The sequence below is a fragment of the Pseudophryne corroboree genome, chromosome 6, assembly GCF_028390025.1.
Source record: "Pseudophryne corroboree isolate aPseCor3 chromosome 6, aPseCor3.hap2, whole genome shotgun sequence".
NCBI classification, from domain to species: Eukaryota; Metazoa; Chordata; class Amphibia; order Anura; family Myobatrachidae; genus Pseudophryne; species Pseudophryne corroboree.
The window spans coordinates 350,853,967-350,872,417 of record NC_086449.1 but is presented as its reverse complement, the minus strand read 5'-3'; the positions used below and the strand labels follow the sequence as shown (position 1 = coordinate 350,872,417).

General features: G+C 41.9%; 1 protein-coding gene and 1 long non-coding RNA gene across 4 annotated transcripts in view; one reads left to right on the top strand and one right to left on the bottom strand.

Moving 5' to 3' along the window:
* Positions 1-892, top strand: part of LOC134932278 (uncharacterized) — a 46,893-nt gene extending 46,001 nt beyond the window's left edge. The window contains exon 4 of the long non-coding RNA XR_010179292.1: positions 752-892. This is a non-coding gene — a long non-coding RNA (uncharacterized LOC134932278). The remainder of the gene's footprint in view (positions 1-751) is intronic.
* A 290-nt stretch (positions 893-1,182) lies between these two features.
* Positions 1,183-18,451, bottom strand: part of ZNF592 (zinc finger protein 592) — a 106,754-nt gene continuing 89,485 nt past the window's right edge. For all 3 annotated transcript variants that reach the window (XM_063926572.1, XM_063926571.1, XM_063926570.1), the window contains 2 exons: positions 9,174-9,324; positions 1,183-8,902 (listed from right to left, as the gene is read on the bottom strand). In XM_063926572.1, the coding sequence (XP_063782642.1) occupies positions 8,456-8,902; positions 9,174-9,324 (598 nt within the window). In that variant the 3' untranslated portion in view covers positions 1,183-8,455. The remainder of the gene's footprint in view (positions 8,903-9,173; positions 9,325-18,451) is intronic.

The window sequence follows — 18,451 nt, the reverse complement described above, 5'->3', positions numbered from 1 at the left end:
CCTGGGCACAAAGTCTAACTGAGGTCTGGAGGAGGGGCGTAGAGGGAGGAGCCAGTTCACACCCAGTTTAAGTCTTTATAGTGTGCCCAAGCTCCTGCGGATCCATCTATACCCCATGGTCCTTTTGGATTCCCCAGCATCCTCTAGGACGTATGAGAAATATGTGTGTATTCTAACTAGCAGGGGGGCCTGTGTATGGATCTCCTGGCTGTCGAACCTCTTTGAAGTAGGGCAAGAAAAATTGCTAAAGAAAAGCATTTGGTATGCCCTTCCTGATTAGGCCCACAAAACCTGCACTGTACTGTATATTGGTAGATATTACATTTCAAACAGACTGCAGCAAGTAATTAAATTCACCTGCGGGTCTGGCAGGGAAACCCCTCCGATACCTCAGAACAAACCATTTATTCTGGTTTTGACATGGTTAAAATCCCAAAGGGGTGGGGTGGGGGTGTCATGAGTAGTTGCCATTGAGAAATCTGCCTGGCTAGGTGGAGCAGTGCGTATTCTCTTAGAGGACATCGATGCAGTGAGTGTTCCATACCCCCTATATCTGTGAAGCCCCCACAGCAGAACTCTAATAGGTCTTGTTAGTAACTTCTGAAACTTTTTTATTTTCTGAAATCATAATCAGTGTTTTTAAACATAATCAAATATACTTTAACTATCTTTTTTGTGCCTATAAGCAATTAAATATTCTTGAAATTAAAACTTAATTTCTCGTTCTGACCTCTGTGTTCTTAACCTACAGTCTTGCAAGGCCTGTGCTACCGATACAAAGGTATATATTTCTAGCAAAGTGGAACCGAAGAGCCGTAGTGGAAGGGGCATCTCCCAGTTTAACTCTTGGTGGTGGCAAATACAGTGTCGGCCGTAACCCATGAAAGTCACTGGCGGCGATAATTTTTTATTTTTTTATTTAAATGCTCTTATCAAACTAGAGCAGGACAATTGTGTATGATAATCCTGTATTATGAAACAAACAATGCATTAAACCTTTTGTACATGCTCCTGTGCAAATATATATATATATTTTTTTTTTAATGGCACAAAGTAGTGCTAGACTGGCATAACTTTCCCATTAGTATGCTCTAGTCTAGATGGCTAACTATTGCATGAACTTTATTTACCTGTGTACTACCTGGAAACAAACACACCCACACAAAGACTGCCACTTAGGCCTCCTGTTTGAAACTTTTATTTGAAATATTCTGAAGCAAACATACATACAATCCTGAAAGGATTAAACAAATGGGAGATATGTTCTCATAACAGAAAATCTATGAGGAGTCTACTCTGTACATTATTGTAACCTGCACTTTGTTATAAAAGAGGGTAGAAATATTTAGATTTGTATCAAAACACCAGAAAACGAGTAAAATTCCTTCTCTTTAAAGGCGGCACGATAAATAGCAGTTATTTCTCTTTACTTGCTTTAAATAATTGTCATTTAATTAAGAAAACAGTACAGGAAAACTTGGCTCAGCAGAAAATAGGATCATATTGCAGGTAAAAGATGAATGCTATGTGAAAAGGTGCAGTGCCACTTAGCAGCATATCTTCAAGATAGGAAGTAGACCTAAATATAGATATATATTAAAAACAGTCACAAATTATATGTATGTATATATTTTACTGAGCAATAATGGAGTTATATATATTTATATATTTAACATTGTATGTCATTTTATTTGAATTGCCTTTTGTATGGTTCCATTGTATTCTGAGTGGTGGATCCCTGCAATGTCCTTCAACAGCATGAACGTGGCCACAGATGTAGTGATATATACCGCAACTTGCGGGATATTGAAACATTTATAAAATGTGCCTGATGAAAGATCCCATGGAAACTGAGAGTATCGTTGTTGGGAATGTTTGACAATGAAGGCGGAAAATGAACACTATTGGCCTGTGAGGGTTTTACAACTATATAAAAGGGCAGCTGGAAGTGACCTGGCTTCCTGGCCCCCAGTACGAAGTGGCCAGATAACTTCCAATTTGGTCAGCCATATGTAGAAAACTCCAGGTGCGACCATCTTTACAGATAGGAACTTTGAGGATTTAGAAAAAAAATAAAATAAAAAATACTGATGATTCACAGCTTTCTTTCACATAAATTTAGTTTTAACAGGTTTCTGAAACATTTACATATATATTCTTTGAAAACTACTAGCAGCTATACTAAAAAATAAAAGTCTAACACTGCTCCTCACCTCTATGGGGAGAATTCAAGTGTTCTGTGCACCGGCGGCCACTAGATGGCACCCGACGGAGCAACTCAAAGTGATGACATTACAGTTATGTTGTTCCATTATTTTGACGGGCTGGCAACTAGTATCATATAAAGCAGCTTGTTTTTTTGTTTTTGTTTTTTAGGGTCAGGTAAGGATTACCCGTTTCCTACACCCAATGGAATCAGCCTGTTTGTAACAGTCAGATCAAATAATAGCAACCAGTGGCATCACAGATAAGTTATCCGACTTATTTTAAATGTTTAACGAATAGCAGCCACTACAAGTTCCCCAAAAAGTTTACAATAGATCCAGTTGTACTTTTATTGATCGCTGCATGAAAAAGGTGTATTTATATTAATTAAATATAGAGGTAAATGATGCCAGATTTACTGGACCATGTGAGATGGAAAACTGAAAGGCAGTTTGCAGACAGGCCAAGGTGTATATTGTACACACATACACACATACTACACAAAATCATGCACATGTACATTAAAAACAAATCCAACAATGAATATGGCAAGTGGGGTGGTACCTTTACAGAAAAATACCCTTGTTGTGAAAGTATATAGATTTATTTATATTTATATATGTATACATAGTCAATATGACTACATTTAAATACAATAAAAACAATCTTCAATAAGTCAGCATAACATTGAAAACTGGGAGAGCATAGTCTAGTCTAGAATGTGGGCAGAATACTTTGTTAGGGAACCCTGCCTGAAGGTGACAAGACAGAGTCAGCAGCGACACATTGCAAACAGTAATGCTGTATTTACTGGCAGAGAAAACACAGGACTAGTACATCACCTGGATTCAGATTTTGACATTTAAATGATGCAGGAAGAATATAAAAATGCAGGACACATTACGACAGACTCAGAGTGGCAGCTTGTCAAAACCACGATCATTGGTGGCCTTGACCAACAGTTTTAAAATCGGCAGCAGAAAGCCATGCTAAGCCGGGGTGGTTTAGCATTTATGACGATATTGTAAAACTATTGGCCTAGCCGTCGATGATCAGCGACTATAACATACTGCCCATTAGTAAATATACCCCCTGTCACTCACAACTTGCATGGCTTCTATTACAAAAGGTGCTCACACTCCTCAATAGACACGCACCCCACCAAGGTTTTGGGAATACTCCAAATCACTAAGCCAGTATTAACCACAGAGGGTTGTTGTTTAGTTAACCACAATTGGTACAAGAAATGCGTTCGTATAAGTAAACCGTTCTATAGACTACTCAAAGCAGAGTCCATTGGCAGGAATAGTAAAAGCTGTTACTGCAGGCTGAAAATGTATTCATTGAACAAATTGGGAAATTTGTCCTCAAAACAGATAATAGTATGTATAGTATCACTTTATAAAATGATTTTAATTTGGGTATGCATTTAAAAAAAAAAAAAAAGCATGCTAAACCCATAATTATAAACGCATGTTGGTGCGTAGGCTAAAGCTAGCCAGATTTGCTCAGCCAATTTGGTCACTTCCTCTGTGCTGCTTCACAAACAATTACTGCTCACAATTAAAATTAGATTAGATCAGAATGAATTGGGTAGAGCAGGCTGACAAACGACCTGCAGCAACCACCTATGTAGCTTCACCAGCAAACCCAGACGCTGTAAGTTTATGTGAGGGAAATCTTCCTGTTTAGATATTGGTTCTTACTGGCCACAACTCTGTGCAACTTGCCATTCCAGGAATGTGGACAAATTACTCACAGATCAGGTCATACACAGCTTGGGCAGAAACAGCTGCACTGGCATTTTGGCGGCTAGAAAAACTAATAGCTTTTTGCCGTCTTGCTACCACAAAACTTATGTAAACCAGCTGGCTTGTGCTACATCAATGGTGTGACCTGTAGAACTATAGACCTGTATTATAGCCCTATTCCAGAACTATTCAAAAACTAACTCAAATACCCAACCAAAGCCTATATATACTGTCTGTAATTCAAAACCGCTTTCGGTTATGTCAGCAATACTTGAAATAATCAAAAGGTTTAAGGGGCAGATGTATTAAGCCTGGAGAAGTGATAAAGCAGTGATAATGCACCAGCCAGTCAGCTCCTGTCAATTTACATATTGGAGCTGATTGGCTGGTGCGTTATCACCTTGCACTTATCACTGCTTTATCACTTCTCCAGGCTTACTACATCTGCCCGTAAATTCTTTACTAGATAGCAAACAAGTAAAGATAATATAATTCTATGAGATCTCACCTTAAATGCTGTTAAAGCTTGGTACACACTGGAAAAATGAAACTTTTTGGGGCCCTCATCTTTCTGGAGAATTTTCTTGGCCAGTTGCTTATTTTTTTTTTTAGATTCCCATTTACAACCATGTATTTCCAACATATATGGTGCCTTGTTTTAATGAAAACGTTGACCTGACTGGGCAGGACCACGGACTTGTATATTATTGCCAATATTTTTCAGCACAGGCTCAAAGTAGCAAGTCAAAGTTTTTTTGTTTTGTTTTTTCTAAAAGGTTGTTTAAATCTGAATTGTAAAGTATTTTATACTGGATACCTACCCATCTGGTCCTATTCAGTGAACTCAAAGTGAAAAAGTGAATGTTTTACAATTTCCTTTTTATAGGGAACTGGATCTATTTTGGTCCCACTTCCTCAGTACTTGGTATATAAATACCACCATCCTTATACACAAGGATCCCAGCAACACTGCAATATTAATCTCATTACTCAGAATGTTGCATTTAGGATTTGTTATCATCCAAATATGCATAACCAAAGAGACAGCAGCATCCACGACATTTCAACTGTGTGTTTATCAACTTAGTACATACAGATGTATGTACAAATATACATCTTAGATGCAATGTGATGCAACTAGGATGCAATAGGAGACTGTGCGGATGTATATTGTGAGTCTGCATATGTAGCATAACAGAACTTGGCTTTGAGAAAAAAAAAAAAACCCTGCCAGCTGCATCGTAACACTGTATACAGATGCAGTCGCACACAGATATAAAAGTGTTGCATATCAAATTAATCTACAGTGTCTCCTGGTATGCCCTAGCTGTATCGCACTGCGACTGAGACACCTTTTCCGGTAAAAAACAAAACAAAAAAAACCACCCAGAGTCTCACTAGACCTGGGATGCTGAGTGGTGCGACTGCAAGCAAATACATAAGAGGTCAGAAGTATTTATATGCTGGATTCATAACAATTAGGTTGATGAAATGTTGCCTATAGAATAAGCACTATATTCTGTTCTGCTTCGTATTCAGGCTCAGTCACACATACAATATACTAATGTCATATCAAAGAAATCCGCACAGTATCATTGTGCATGCTAGTCGCATTGTGCTGTAACTAAGACACATTTTCGGCAAAAGAAGATTCCCAACGTTAGCAGAGTTGCACAGAACCTGGCTGCTCACTCACGCCAGGTGTCCTTACGCTGGATGGTGTATTGAGGCTAGATGTATGAGGACACATCTGTAGGTAAAGATAGCAAGCAGGTGCAGGAAGTGTCCATCAGTATCACACATGAACAAGCTATTGGCAAGACTAAGGATTTACCACACAGTGCAGGTAAGTAATCTTGCAGGTCTTACTTATTTTGACTGATTTTACCGTTTTAGTTTGCGCTACCCTTTGAAGACACTGCAGTACGTTGGTTAGTCAACTTAAAAAATATATTGAGATAACAAGGAGACTGATAATGCTCAGCAGGGTTACGCTAACATCTATTGGTTCTTGTGTAAGTAGGTAAAAACCATTCAACCCACAACTTTTTTTGAAATAGAGTTTTTACATATTGCTAAGAACATCGGTCATTGCCACTTTTTCTTGCCCTCCATGGTATATGTTGTATAACCGTTACATCTCCAATGATATCAGAACTAGCTCACATATGAACCAATCTCAAAGTAAAAACTAAATACAGAAACTTAAACACTGATCCCATATAATAAATGTTACTATATATTTATATCTTGTATATTGACAATGTTGGACTCTTTCTGCTGAATCAAACTAGACCATTTCTATTTAAAAAATGCTAATTGTAAACATTATTGCATGGTCATTTAACGCAAACAGTCAAATGTTAAGAACGGGAATAGAGTCGCTAGGGCAGGGTTCTGCTGGTGGAAATGGGCAATAGAAATCAATATGACAGCTCCCACTCATATAAACTGTATTTATAAGTATTTAAATCCTCCATTTAACAATGTATGCCAATATGTAATGCTGAAGAGAACTAGAAAAACATAGTAATAATAAACCATTGTAAATATGGTATAATCTTGCATTAAATAATAAAAAAAAAAAACAGCCAAAAAAAAAAAAGGAATTGTTCCAACCCACATACATTTCTTCCTATACGTTCTTTAAATGTCATCATCTGTGGCGAAACCTTCCACTATAAATCAAAATCTTCTCTTATCATGATTGATTGCATAGCTATGATACATTTTTGTTATCTCCCTATTAACCAGAAAAGAAAGAGTATAAATCTAAGATTATTTTTCTAAACACAACATCCACATCTTTGCTTCTAGTGAACGCACCAAAAACATTTTAGACAACTTTAATCTTGTAATCTGGACGCCATTCAAATCAATGGTAAACATACCTGAAAGGGTGATCAACACAATTTCTAAAGCCTGATACACTGCCATTTGTTCCACCATAATATGGGATTGCCATTACTCCAGCGGGTTACTAAGTTACAGTAGTTGCTCTCTGGGTATTTAATAACATGATCGCTATCAAAACAGCACAGGTTTATTTGTTAAATGACTAAAACTCAGCCTATGGATTAAGGTTGCATGTATGTATCAGTTGCTTGAACCCATGTACAGATGATGATGAAAGACAAGACAATGGTGGCTTTCCTCATACATACAAAATTCACATTAATACCTGAAAATTATTAAATATATGTGTTCTCCCAGCTCATTAATCTGCATAAACCAAAGACATATGGGGGACTGCCATTTGACCTGAATTCGTAGGCAAATGTGTACTGTGTAAGAAGTGCATTCAATAATTTAAAACAGGACAAGCTCTGAAAATAAGTAACCGCAAAATCCCAGAGCAATAACTTGGTATAGCTTTCATGTTTGTTGAAAAAGTAAATAAATAAAAAGTAGCATATGCCAAATAATGACTACATGGGATGCTGAAATGATGCGTTATTTAACAAGGCAAGTAAAATTATATATGCCATGGATAGGGAAAAGATTTACATTAGGTAATGTAAGCAAGTGTTTGCTGTATACGTCTGTATATTTATCGTTCCCTCCTAGCTTGTACTTAGAGCGGTGGGATGGAGAAAGATCTGGCATAGGTTTCCAAATGTAGATAAATGCTTTAAGTAACTAAACTACTATGACACTGTAACCCCTCTAGTTTTACCAAGACAACTATCACTTGCTCCGCCTCCCCTCAACACCTTGTAGGCTTCATTAACAACATATGGGTCACATGATTAATATATTCTACATAATTAAGGAGAGTCATATTTATTCATGAATGAATATGCATAAATGCTGTTGGCATCCATATGTGCTTAGTTATAGCTGGGTCCCTTATATGTGCTCCTGTGTGACTTAAGAGCTGTCGTATTCATTGAACCGCTTCAGGTAATGCCACTTGTTCCTATAGTGACCTGAAGCAATCAATCTTTAGATCTCTATCATCAGCCATGCTCATAAGATTATCATTGTACTATACAATGAAACACTTTTCTGAAATGTACAGAACCAAGTATAAAAATGCTGCATCATTTATGTGGAAAAATCTGTCCAGAGTGAATTAAATTTTTTATCTTTTTCCCACCAGCAAATTTATAGAACCCTTCAAAGAGACAGAAAGCTCCTGCAATGGTGGTGAACACTATGGTATAAGGATACCAAAGAGAAAAAGCACTGTTATTTTATAGAAATGGAAAAACCCAAACTTCTTACATTTCCCACCTTCCCTTTTTGTCTTTCTGTTGTCCCCCACATATTGCTGAGCCTTGTCGTTCCATGTAAAGGACAAATGTGTCCTAAATGACAGTCCACACAAACAAACAGTACCTTAAACCTCATTTTCTCTGTTTTAATTTAAATCAACATCCCTCTCAGTAAAAATAGTTTTTGTTTTAAAACTTTCCTTTTAGTCATTAATATCGGCTTTGTTTCGCTTCAAAACATGTGATTTTGTCATTGTCCAAGATTTATTAAGCTACAGTGGATCATGTTTTCTGTCTGGTATGAGTGCTCTCTTTGTGAGTCCGTATGTGTTCAGCATGCGCACTCTCAAGATCAAAGGTTAAATTACACTGGACACACTCCCATGATCCTCCCTGCTCCGACTTTGAACTTAGAGTCTGCTTCTTTGAAGCTCTCTGATTAGGACTTGCTTGGCTCTCGTCTTCCTCATCCTCCTTCACCTTGTGCACAATGAAGAGGTGTCTGTTTAGTGATATTTGTGATGTGTAACACAATCCACAGTGCACACACTGGCATGAGGAGTTATCATTCTTGTGCTGAGGTATGTGCTCTAAAAATTCTGTTCTGCTGTCTGCAGTGAAGCCACACTTTGCACACTTGTATACGGATTTCAGTTTCTTTGCATCAGGGCAATCTTTTGCTTCTGAATCCTCAAGTTCCTTCTTAACAGCCTTCTTGGAACCGGTGGTCTAGTAGGTAGAGGAAAAAGCTTAAGAAAGAAGAAAAAAAAGACAAGCCCCAAACAAAACAAACCTGTTGCAGTTCATCTATCATTAAAACAATAAACCAACACTGCTTATTCCAGGCACCCTGTCAGTTTCACATTTTCCAATATAGGGGCCAATTCCATTAGATGTGAGCTCATCTCCTCAGGTTGCGAGCAGAAATAATCCTCTGAGACACATTCCATGAATCTGGCCCATACAATACACAAACACACAAAAGAGAGAAAATATGTACCTGCTCTTGATGTCCACTTCCTGCAGGGGACTCCGATTTCAACAAAGGAGAGGACATCTGAGGAAGTTCAGGGTTTTTGATGCCATGCATTAAAATGATATGATTGGCCAACATGGATGGCTTGGCAAAAGTAGGCTTCTCAGTGCAGTAGCTGAAAGCACAGGATGATAAAGTATTGGTAATGTGCCCTTATGCAAAGATGCAATGTTTAGAGCTCATGTGCAAATTATTATATTGTTTTACATGCTGCTATTTAACTTGCCAAATTAAACCTAAAATTAAGATAAGAATTGCCTTAATTAAAATGTATTTAGAGGTCACAAAACTCGGACATGAAAGCAATGCTCAATACGTATTTTTAGTGGAATATTGATTTTTGATCATGACCAGGTTAAATATAAAAAATCAAATATTAAGAATATAGGTAAATACAAAAATAAATATTTATGTATTGTTACTGGGAATAAATACAATTTCATCTTATACAACTGCATTTTGTGGGTGTGTATAGGGGCATAAGGATTATTTTTAGGACAATATTTAGGGGCATTACATCGGGTAGAACAAAAATACAAAGTTTTCTAAATACTTTAAAAGGAAAAAGGAGATTTAAGGTAGACTTACCATGGTTAAATCTTTCTGCGAGGTACATTGGTTCCACAGGGAAACATCGAGGTGTAGAGATGGGTCTTGATCCAGGCACCAACAGGCTAAAGCTTTAGACTGTCCCAGGATGCATTGGGGCCTCCTCTATAACCCTGCCTCCAGGCACTGTGAACTCAGTTTCGTTAACCAGTCCAATGCAGAAGCAGGTAAAAGAGAAGGCAGATGTTAGTCACATTGAACCACGTTCTCACGATAGGAGAAGGGACTAGTGGCTAATGCCATACAAACCCAAAGAAGCTAAATGCGTCAGGGTGGGTGCCCTGTGGAACCCAGTGTACCTCGCAGAAAGAGATTTAACCATGGTAAGTCAACCATAAATCTCCTTTTCTGCAGCGGGATACATTGGTTTCCAGAAGGAAACATCTGGGATGTCCTAAGGCAGTACCTCATGGGAGTGGACGCGCCGTAGCGGGTATGAGAACCCGGCATCCAAAGGAAGCATCCTGGGAGGCGGAAGTATCGAAGGCATAAAACCTAATGAACGTGTTAACTGAGGACCACGTAGCCGCCTTGCACAATTGTTCAGCGAATGCGCCTTGGCAGGCCGCCCAAGAACGTCCAACAGACCGGGTAGAATGGGCTTTAATAGCAGCAGGAGCTGGGAGTCCAGCCTGTGCATATGCTCATGCAATCACCAATCTAATCCATCTGACCAAGGCTTATTAGCAGGCCAGCCACGTTTGTGAAAACCAAACACAAAGGGTATCTGACCTAGTGATAGAGGCAGTCCTCTCCACGTATATACGGAGAGCCCGTACCACATCCAAAGAACGCTCTTTGGAGGACAAACCAGAAGAGATGAAAGCCGGAAACCACAATCTCTTGGTTAAGGTGAAAAGATGACACCACCTTCGGTAAATAACCGGGGAGAGTTCTAAGAACTGCCCGGTCACGGTGAAATATCAGGAAGTGTGGATGACAGGACAAAGCGCCTGTCCGACACCCTCCTAGCAGAGGCGATAGCAAGTAGGAACAGGAACTTGACCATAAGCCATTTAAGGTCCACTGACTCAAGAGGATCAAATAGAGTCTCTTGCATGGCATTCAGGACAACAGACCGATCCCATGGAGCCACGGGAGGGACATAGGGAGGTTGAATCCGTAACACACCCTGAGTGAAAGTATGAACGTCAGGAATAGATGCAATTTTCCTTTGAAACCACACCGACAAGGCAGAAATATGATCCTTGAGGGAGGCCAGACGAAGGCCTAAGTCCAGGCCTTGTTGCAGAAAAGCCATAAGTCTGGAAGTTCTGAATGTGTATGCATCGTAATTCTTAGCAGCACACCAGGTGAAGTAAGAATGCCAGACCCTATAATAAATGCGCAGATGCCGGTTTGCAGGCCTTCAGCATAGTTTGGATAACCACCTCGGAGAATCCTTTTGTCTTCAGGAGTGACGCTTCAAGAGCCATGCCATCAAAGCCAGTCTGGCCAGGTACGGGTAGACACAAAAGCCCTGAACGAGGAGGTCTGGGCATTAAGGAAGTAGAAGAGGACGCTCTATCGATAGACCCTGCTGGTCTGAGAACCAATGCCTTCTGGGCCACGCTGGAGCGACTAGAAGTAGAATTCCTCCTTCTTGTTTGAACTTCCGCAGTACCCTGGGCAGAAGTGACACTGGAGGGAACACATAGGGCAGCCAAAAGTTCCATGGAATTGCTAGTGCGTCCATGAACGCTGCTTGAGGATCCCTGGTTCTTGACTCGAAGACCGGAACTTTGTGACTGTGTCGAGACGCCATTAGGTCTACATCTGGTAGGCCCCACTTGTCCACTAGGAGTTGAAAGACTTCCTGATGAAGACTCCACTCTCCGGCATGCACGTCCTGACGACTGAGGAAATCCGCTTCCCAGTTGAGGACTCCCGGAATGAACACTGCCGATATGGCTGGCAGATGGCGTTCCGCCCAACGAAGGATTTTTGATACAGTACTTCCATCAGTGCCATGCGGCTTCGAGTGACTCCTTGATGGTTTATGTATGCCACCGTGGTGGCGTTGTCTGACCGTACTTGAACAGTCCAGGGCGAGAGAAAAAGCATTGAACATCACCCGCAATTCCAGAATGTTTATCAGGAAGAGTGACTCCTCCTTGGTCCACTCACCCTGGAAGGAGTGTTGCTCCAACACAGCACCCCAACCCCTCAGACTGGCATCCGTAGTCCGTAGGACCAGTTGGGGATCCAGAAGGGACGGCCCCTGCTTAACTGCTGGTCCTGTAGCCAGCAGGTCAGAGGCAGACGAACCTCAGAAATTAAGGAGATCATATGAGACCTGATCCGATGAGGCAGGCCGTCCCCATTTGGAAAGGATTAAACTTTGCAGAGGGCGGGAATTAAATTCAGCGTACTCCACCATGTCGAAAGCAGACACCATGAGGCCTAGTACTTACATCACAGAGTGTATTGACACTCTTGAGCTAGAGAGGAAGTATCTGATCCTGTCCTGACGTTTCAGGACCTTCTCTGGAGGCAGGAACAGCCGTTGTCTGTGTGTGTGTCCAGAAGTGCCCCCAGGTGCACCATGCTCCAAACAGGGACTAGCAAGGACTTCTTCCAGTTGATTAGCCACCCATGGGCTTGTAGGAAGTTTAGTCAGTTGTAGATGACCGAGGAGTACATCTTGGGAGTTTGCCAGAATCAGCAAGTCGTCCAGATACGACAGGATTCAGACTCCCTGGTGACGGAGATGAGCCGGCATCACGGCCATAACCTTGGTAGAGCTCCGAAGGGCCGTTGCCAGTCCAAACGGCAGAGCCTGGAATTGATAGTGGAGGTTGCCAATAGCAAACCGCATATATTGCTGATGCGATATGGCAATAGGAATATGCAGGTAAGCATTTTATATATCCAGGGATACAATATAGTCTCCGGGTTCCATGGCCAGAACAATTGAGCGCAGTGTTTCCATATGGAACTTGGAGACACTCACAAACTTGTTCAGTGATTTGAGGTTGAGTACAGGCCGGAAAGACCCATTGGGTTTCGGGACTAGAAACGGGGTCGAATAGTATCCTCTGCCTTTCTGGGACAGAGGTACCGGCACTACCACTCCTGTATCCAGGAGGGAATGCACAACCAGTTGTAGAGTTTGTGTCTTCAATGGATCCGAAAAGATAACCGTTGTGCAGAACTGGCGAGGGGGACATCTCTTGAAAGAGACTGCGTACCTGTGAGTGACAACTTCTCGCACCCATGCATCTGAAGTGGTCTTAACCAGACCTGGGTGAATTGCAGAAGTCATCCTCCCACCCAGGAGTCCCCCAGGGGAAGGCCCGCACCGTCATCCAGCAGGCTTGTCGTGTTTAGAAGCAGGTTGATAAGCGGCCCAGGATTGTTTTGCTTTGGGCTTGGTGGTTTTGGAAGCACGAGATTGTCTCGGGAATGCCTGACCGTTTGCTTTCCCTTGAGGCCGAAAGGAGCAAAAAGTGGTATCTTTTGCCTTCTGTGCAGAAGGATTAGTATTCAGGAGAAACGCAGTCTTAGCAGCCGCTAAGTCAGTCACAATCTTATTGAGATCTTCCCCAAATAGGATGTCTCCCTTAAAGGTCTTTTTGGAATCCAGGTCCACCTTCCATGAGCTCAACCACAGAAAACAGCGAGCCAGGACGGACGCAGTCGATGCCTTGGCCGCCAACACACCTGCCTCAGAGGATGGCTCCTGAATGTAATAGGCGGCGGTGGCAATGTGAGACAGGTACTGTCTGGCAATGTCAGATATATCCTGAGGCAGCTCTTCCTCTAATGCCTGAACCTATGCTTCAATTCCTTTTGCAGCCCAAGAGGCTGCTATAGTGGGTCTATGTACAGCACCTGTAAGGGAGTAAATAGACTTCAGGCATCCCTCCACACGCTTATCTGTTGGTTCCTTCAGTGAGGTGACAGTGGTGACAGGCAGAGTAGATGATACCACGAGATGGGTGACATGGGAATTCACCGGCAGTCAATTTTCCCACTTGTTACACAACTCAGAAGGGAGAGGATAACGAGCTACCATCTTTTTAGAGAGGGAGAATTTCTTTCCTGGCGAAGACCAGGGTTCTTGATGTATGTCTACTAAATGGTCAGAATGCGGTAATAATGTTTTAGATACCTTCTGACGTTTAAACTTATTAGGGTTCTTAGAAACTGTAGTGGAATCCTCATCATCGGTGATCTGTAGGATCTGCTTAATAGCAACCACTAAATCAGGCACATCAACCTGAATATTAGATCCCTCGTAAGAAGCAGCTGTATTCAGTGTCTGACGGGTCAGTATACTCCCCATCCTCATCAGAAGAATCTTCCGAGAGATTAGTGGATGGTGAGGAGGAAGTGGCCCGCTTAGATGACCCCTTGACACGAGAGTGACGTGGGGTAGGTTTATGTCTAACCAAAGATTAATTCAATTGCTGCAACTGGGTAGACAAATGATCCGCCCAAGGCAGATTTACCATAGGGACAATATGTGGTTGCAATGGCACAGGAGGTCCCATAGGGGGCGTAAGGCGTGTCACAAGCGTATTGAGCATAGTTGAGAACGTGGCCCAAGGTGGCTCCTTATTGATTACAGGAGCTGCGGACTGACTGGGAGATGTATGGCACACAGTACACAGACAGTCATACAAAGCTTCCCCCTCAGGCAAATCCCTGGCGCATGCGCTGCATGATACAGGAGCGTCTGTGGATTTCCCACCCTTTGTGTTAGACATTTTAGTGAATGTTACCGCAGAGCGTATAAGTACGATACAGCCAGACAGAGTAAAAAAACAGCAAATAAATCCCCTAGTATGTGACAGCGTACACAGTACACAACACTAGCGTCTAAATCCAGCACTATGTAACTGCGTACACAGTACACAACACCAGCGAATAAATTCGGTATTATGTGACTGAGTACACAGTAGAATACACTTGACGGTAAATACTGTGAAGCAGAGGCACCTAGTCCCTTAGGGTACAGAATACAGTGATAGCTAAAGCTGGGATACACTGAAAGTGAAATCCACACAGTAGATACAGGCACACACAGTCACAGTGACAATGCAGATAATTATTTTAGAAAGACAATACAACTGCACTGGACTAATATATATATATATATATATATACAGGTTGAGTATCCCTTATCCAAAATGCTTGGGACCAGAGGAATTTTGGATATCGGATTTTTCTGTATTTTGGAATAATTGCATACCATAACGAGATATTATGGTGATGGGACCTAAATCTAAGCACAGAAGGCATTTATGTTTCATATACACCTTATACACACAGCCTGAAGGTCATTTTAGCCAATATTTTTTATAACTTTGTGCATTAAACAAAGTGTGTGTACATTCACAGAATTCATTTATGTTTCATATACACCTTATACACACAGTCTGAAGTTCATTTAATACAATATTTTTAATAACTTTGAGTATTAAACAAAGTTTGTGTACACTGAGCCATCAAAACACAAAGGTTTCACTATCTCAGTCTCACTCAAAAAAGTCCGTATTTCGGAATATTCCGTATTTCGGAATATTTGGATATGGGATACTCAACCTGTATATATATATATATATATATATATATATATATATATATATATATATAGCATATATGGGCGGCACTCGTGAGGCTTTCAATCGACGAATAAAGAGACGAACAGCGTCTGCGTGTCAACGTTTCAGTCTATTTGACTTTTTTCAAGAGCTTTTCTAAACAGGACGAGCGAGCATTTACTAATAGACCCGATGTGTGTGTTTTTATTTTGATTTTTAATGATAATGTGATAAGCATATCAATGATGTGTTATATATATATGGGTGTACGTATTTTTATGTGTATTTTGAATATACGTTCTTATTTGTAGAAATCCAAGATAGATACTTGTGTGTATATTTTGTTAGATTGTGTATAAAGATGTAATTACGGCAAGCTGTGACAATTAGCGGCTCTGTTAAATGTAGTATGATGATGCTGCATGGGAGCGGCTTCGTTCCCCTATAAAATCCCTCTTGACAATTGACAGACCAGCCTCCTGACGAAGTGGTATACGAAACGCGTTGGGGCGTGGTCTGTCGGACGTTTTTCTCCACAAGTGTACTGGTTGATCTGGTCGATTGCACGGCACGGTGGCTGGACGGATCTTGACGTGTTCACGGCTGGATACGGTGCTTTGCCCCGGACTGTGGTAGGCGATCATTGAGACAGCCTTGTGGAAACATTTATATCATGTGGTAATCAGCCCACAGAGTGGGTAATCAGGGTACGAGTCTTTGAATTACCTGTCCTGGATTGTACACAGTGTTGTTTTATCCATTAAAATATTTACCTGCACTATGAGCGCACCTTCTCCTCATTTGTATCTTATATATATATATATATATATATATATATAAAAAATAAGATTTTAAACCTACCGGTAAATCTTTTTCTCCTAGTCCGTAGAGGATGCTGGGGACTCCGTAAGGACCATGGGGTGTAGACGGGCTCCGCAGGAGACGTGGGCACTATAAAGAACTTTAGATGGGTGTGCACTGGCTCCTCCCTCTATGCCCCTCCTCCAGACCTCAGTTAGAGAAACTGTGCCCAGAGGAGACGGACAGTACGAGAAAAGGATTTTTGTTAATCTAAGGGCAAGATTCATACCAGCCCACACCATCCACACCGTATAACATGGAATATACGCAACCAGTTAACAGTATGAACAAAACAGTATCAGCCCACGACTAATCTTAACTGTAACATAACCCTTATGTAAGCAATAACTATATACAAGCCTTGCAGAAATATGTCCGCACTGGGACGGGCGCCCAGCATCCTCTACGGACTAGGAGAAAAAGATTTACCGGTAGGTTTAAAATCTTATTTTCTCTTACGTCCTAGAGGATGCTGGGGACTCCGTAAGGACCATGGGGATTATACCAAAGCTCCAGACCGGGCGGGAGATTGCGGATGACTCTGCAGCACGGATTAAGCAAACATGAGGTCCTCCTCAGCCAAGGTATCAATCCTGTAGAATTTAGCAAAAGTGTTTGAACCCGACCAAGTCGCCGCTCGGCAAAGCTGCAATGCCGAGACGCCTCAGGCAGCCGCCCAAGAAGAGTCCACCTTCCTAGTGGAATGGGCCTTAACCGAATTTGGTAACGGCAATCCAGCCGTAGAATGAGCCTGCTGAATCGTGTTCCAGATCCAGCGAGCAATAGTCTGCTTAGAAGCAGGAGCGCCAACCTTGTTGGCTGCATACAGGACAAACAGTGCCTCTGTTTTCCTAACCCGAGCCGTCCTGGCTACATATATTTTTTAAGGCCCTGACTACATCAAGGGACTTGGAATCCTCCAAGTCCTTCGTAGCCATAGGTACCACAATAGGCTGGTTCATATGAAACAATGAAACCACCTTAAGCAAAGATTGAGGACGAGTCCTTAATTCAGCTCTATCCACATGGAAAATCAGATAGGGGCTTTTGTGAGACAAAGCCGCCAATTCAGACACCCGCCTTGCAGATGCCAAGGCCAACAACATGACCACCTTCCAAGTGAGAAATTTCAATTCAACCGTTTGAAGAGGTTCAAACCAGTGAGATTTTAGGAACTGTAACACCACGTTAAGGTCCCATGGTGCCACTGGAGGCACAAAAGGAGGCTGTATGTGCAGCACTCCCTTTACAAAAGTCTGGACTTCTGGGAGAGAAGCCAATTACTACTGAAAGAAAATTGATAGGGCCGAAATCTGAACCTTAATGGAGCCTAATTTTAGGCCCATATCCACTCCTGTCTGTAGAAAGTGGAGAAAACGGCCCAGGTGGAAAACTTCCGTAGGAGCATTCTTGGCTTCACACCAAGATACATACTTTCTCCAGATACGGTGATAATGTTTCACCGTCACCTCCTTTCTAGCCTTCATCAGAGTAGGGATGAGTTCTTCCGGAATACCTTTCCCAGCTAGGATTCGGTGTTCAACCGCCATGCCGTCAAACGTAACTGCGGTAAGTCTTGGAACACGCAGGGCCCCTGTTGCAACAGGTCATCCCTGAGAGGAAGAGGCCACGGATCTTCTGTGAGCATTTCCTGAAGATCGGAATACGAGGCCCTTCTAGGCCAATCTGGAACAATGAGTATTGTCTGCACTCTTTTCCGTCTTATGATTTTCAATATCTTTGAGATGAGTGGAAGAGGAGGGAACACATAGACCAACTGAAACACCCACGGTGTCACCAGGGCGTCCACAGCTACTGCCCGAGGGTCCCTGGACCTGGCACAATACCTCCGAAGCTTCTTGTTGAGGCGTGACGCCATCATGTTTATTGAGGACGTCCCCACTGACTTATTATCTCTGCAAAAACTTCTTGATGAAGTCCCCACTCTCCTGGATGGAGATCGTGTCTGCTGAGGAAGTCTGCTTCCCAGTTGTCCACTACCGGAATGAAGACTGCTGCCAAAGCGCTTATGTGATTTTCCGCCCAGCGCAGAATCCTGGTGGCTTCCGCCATTGCCACTCTGCTCCTTGTTCCGCCATGGCGGTTTACATGAGCCACAGCTGTGACGTTGTCTGATTGAATCAGAACCGGTAGGTCGCGAAGAAGATTCTCCGCTTGACGTAGGCCGTTGTATATGGCCCTCAATTCCAGTACGTTGATGTG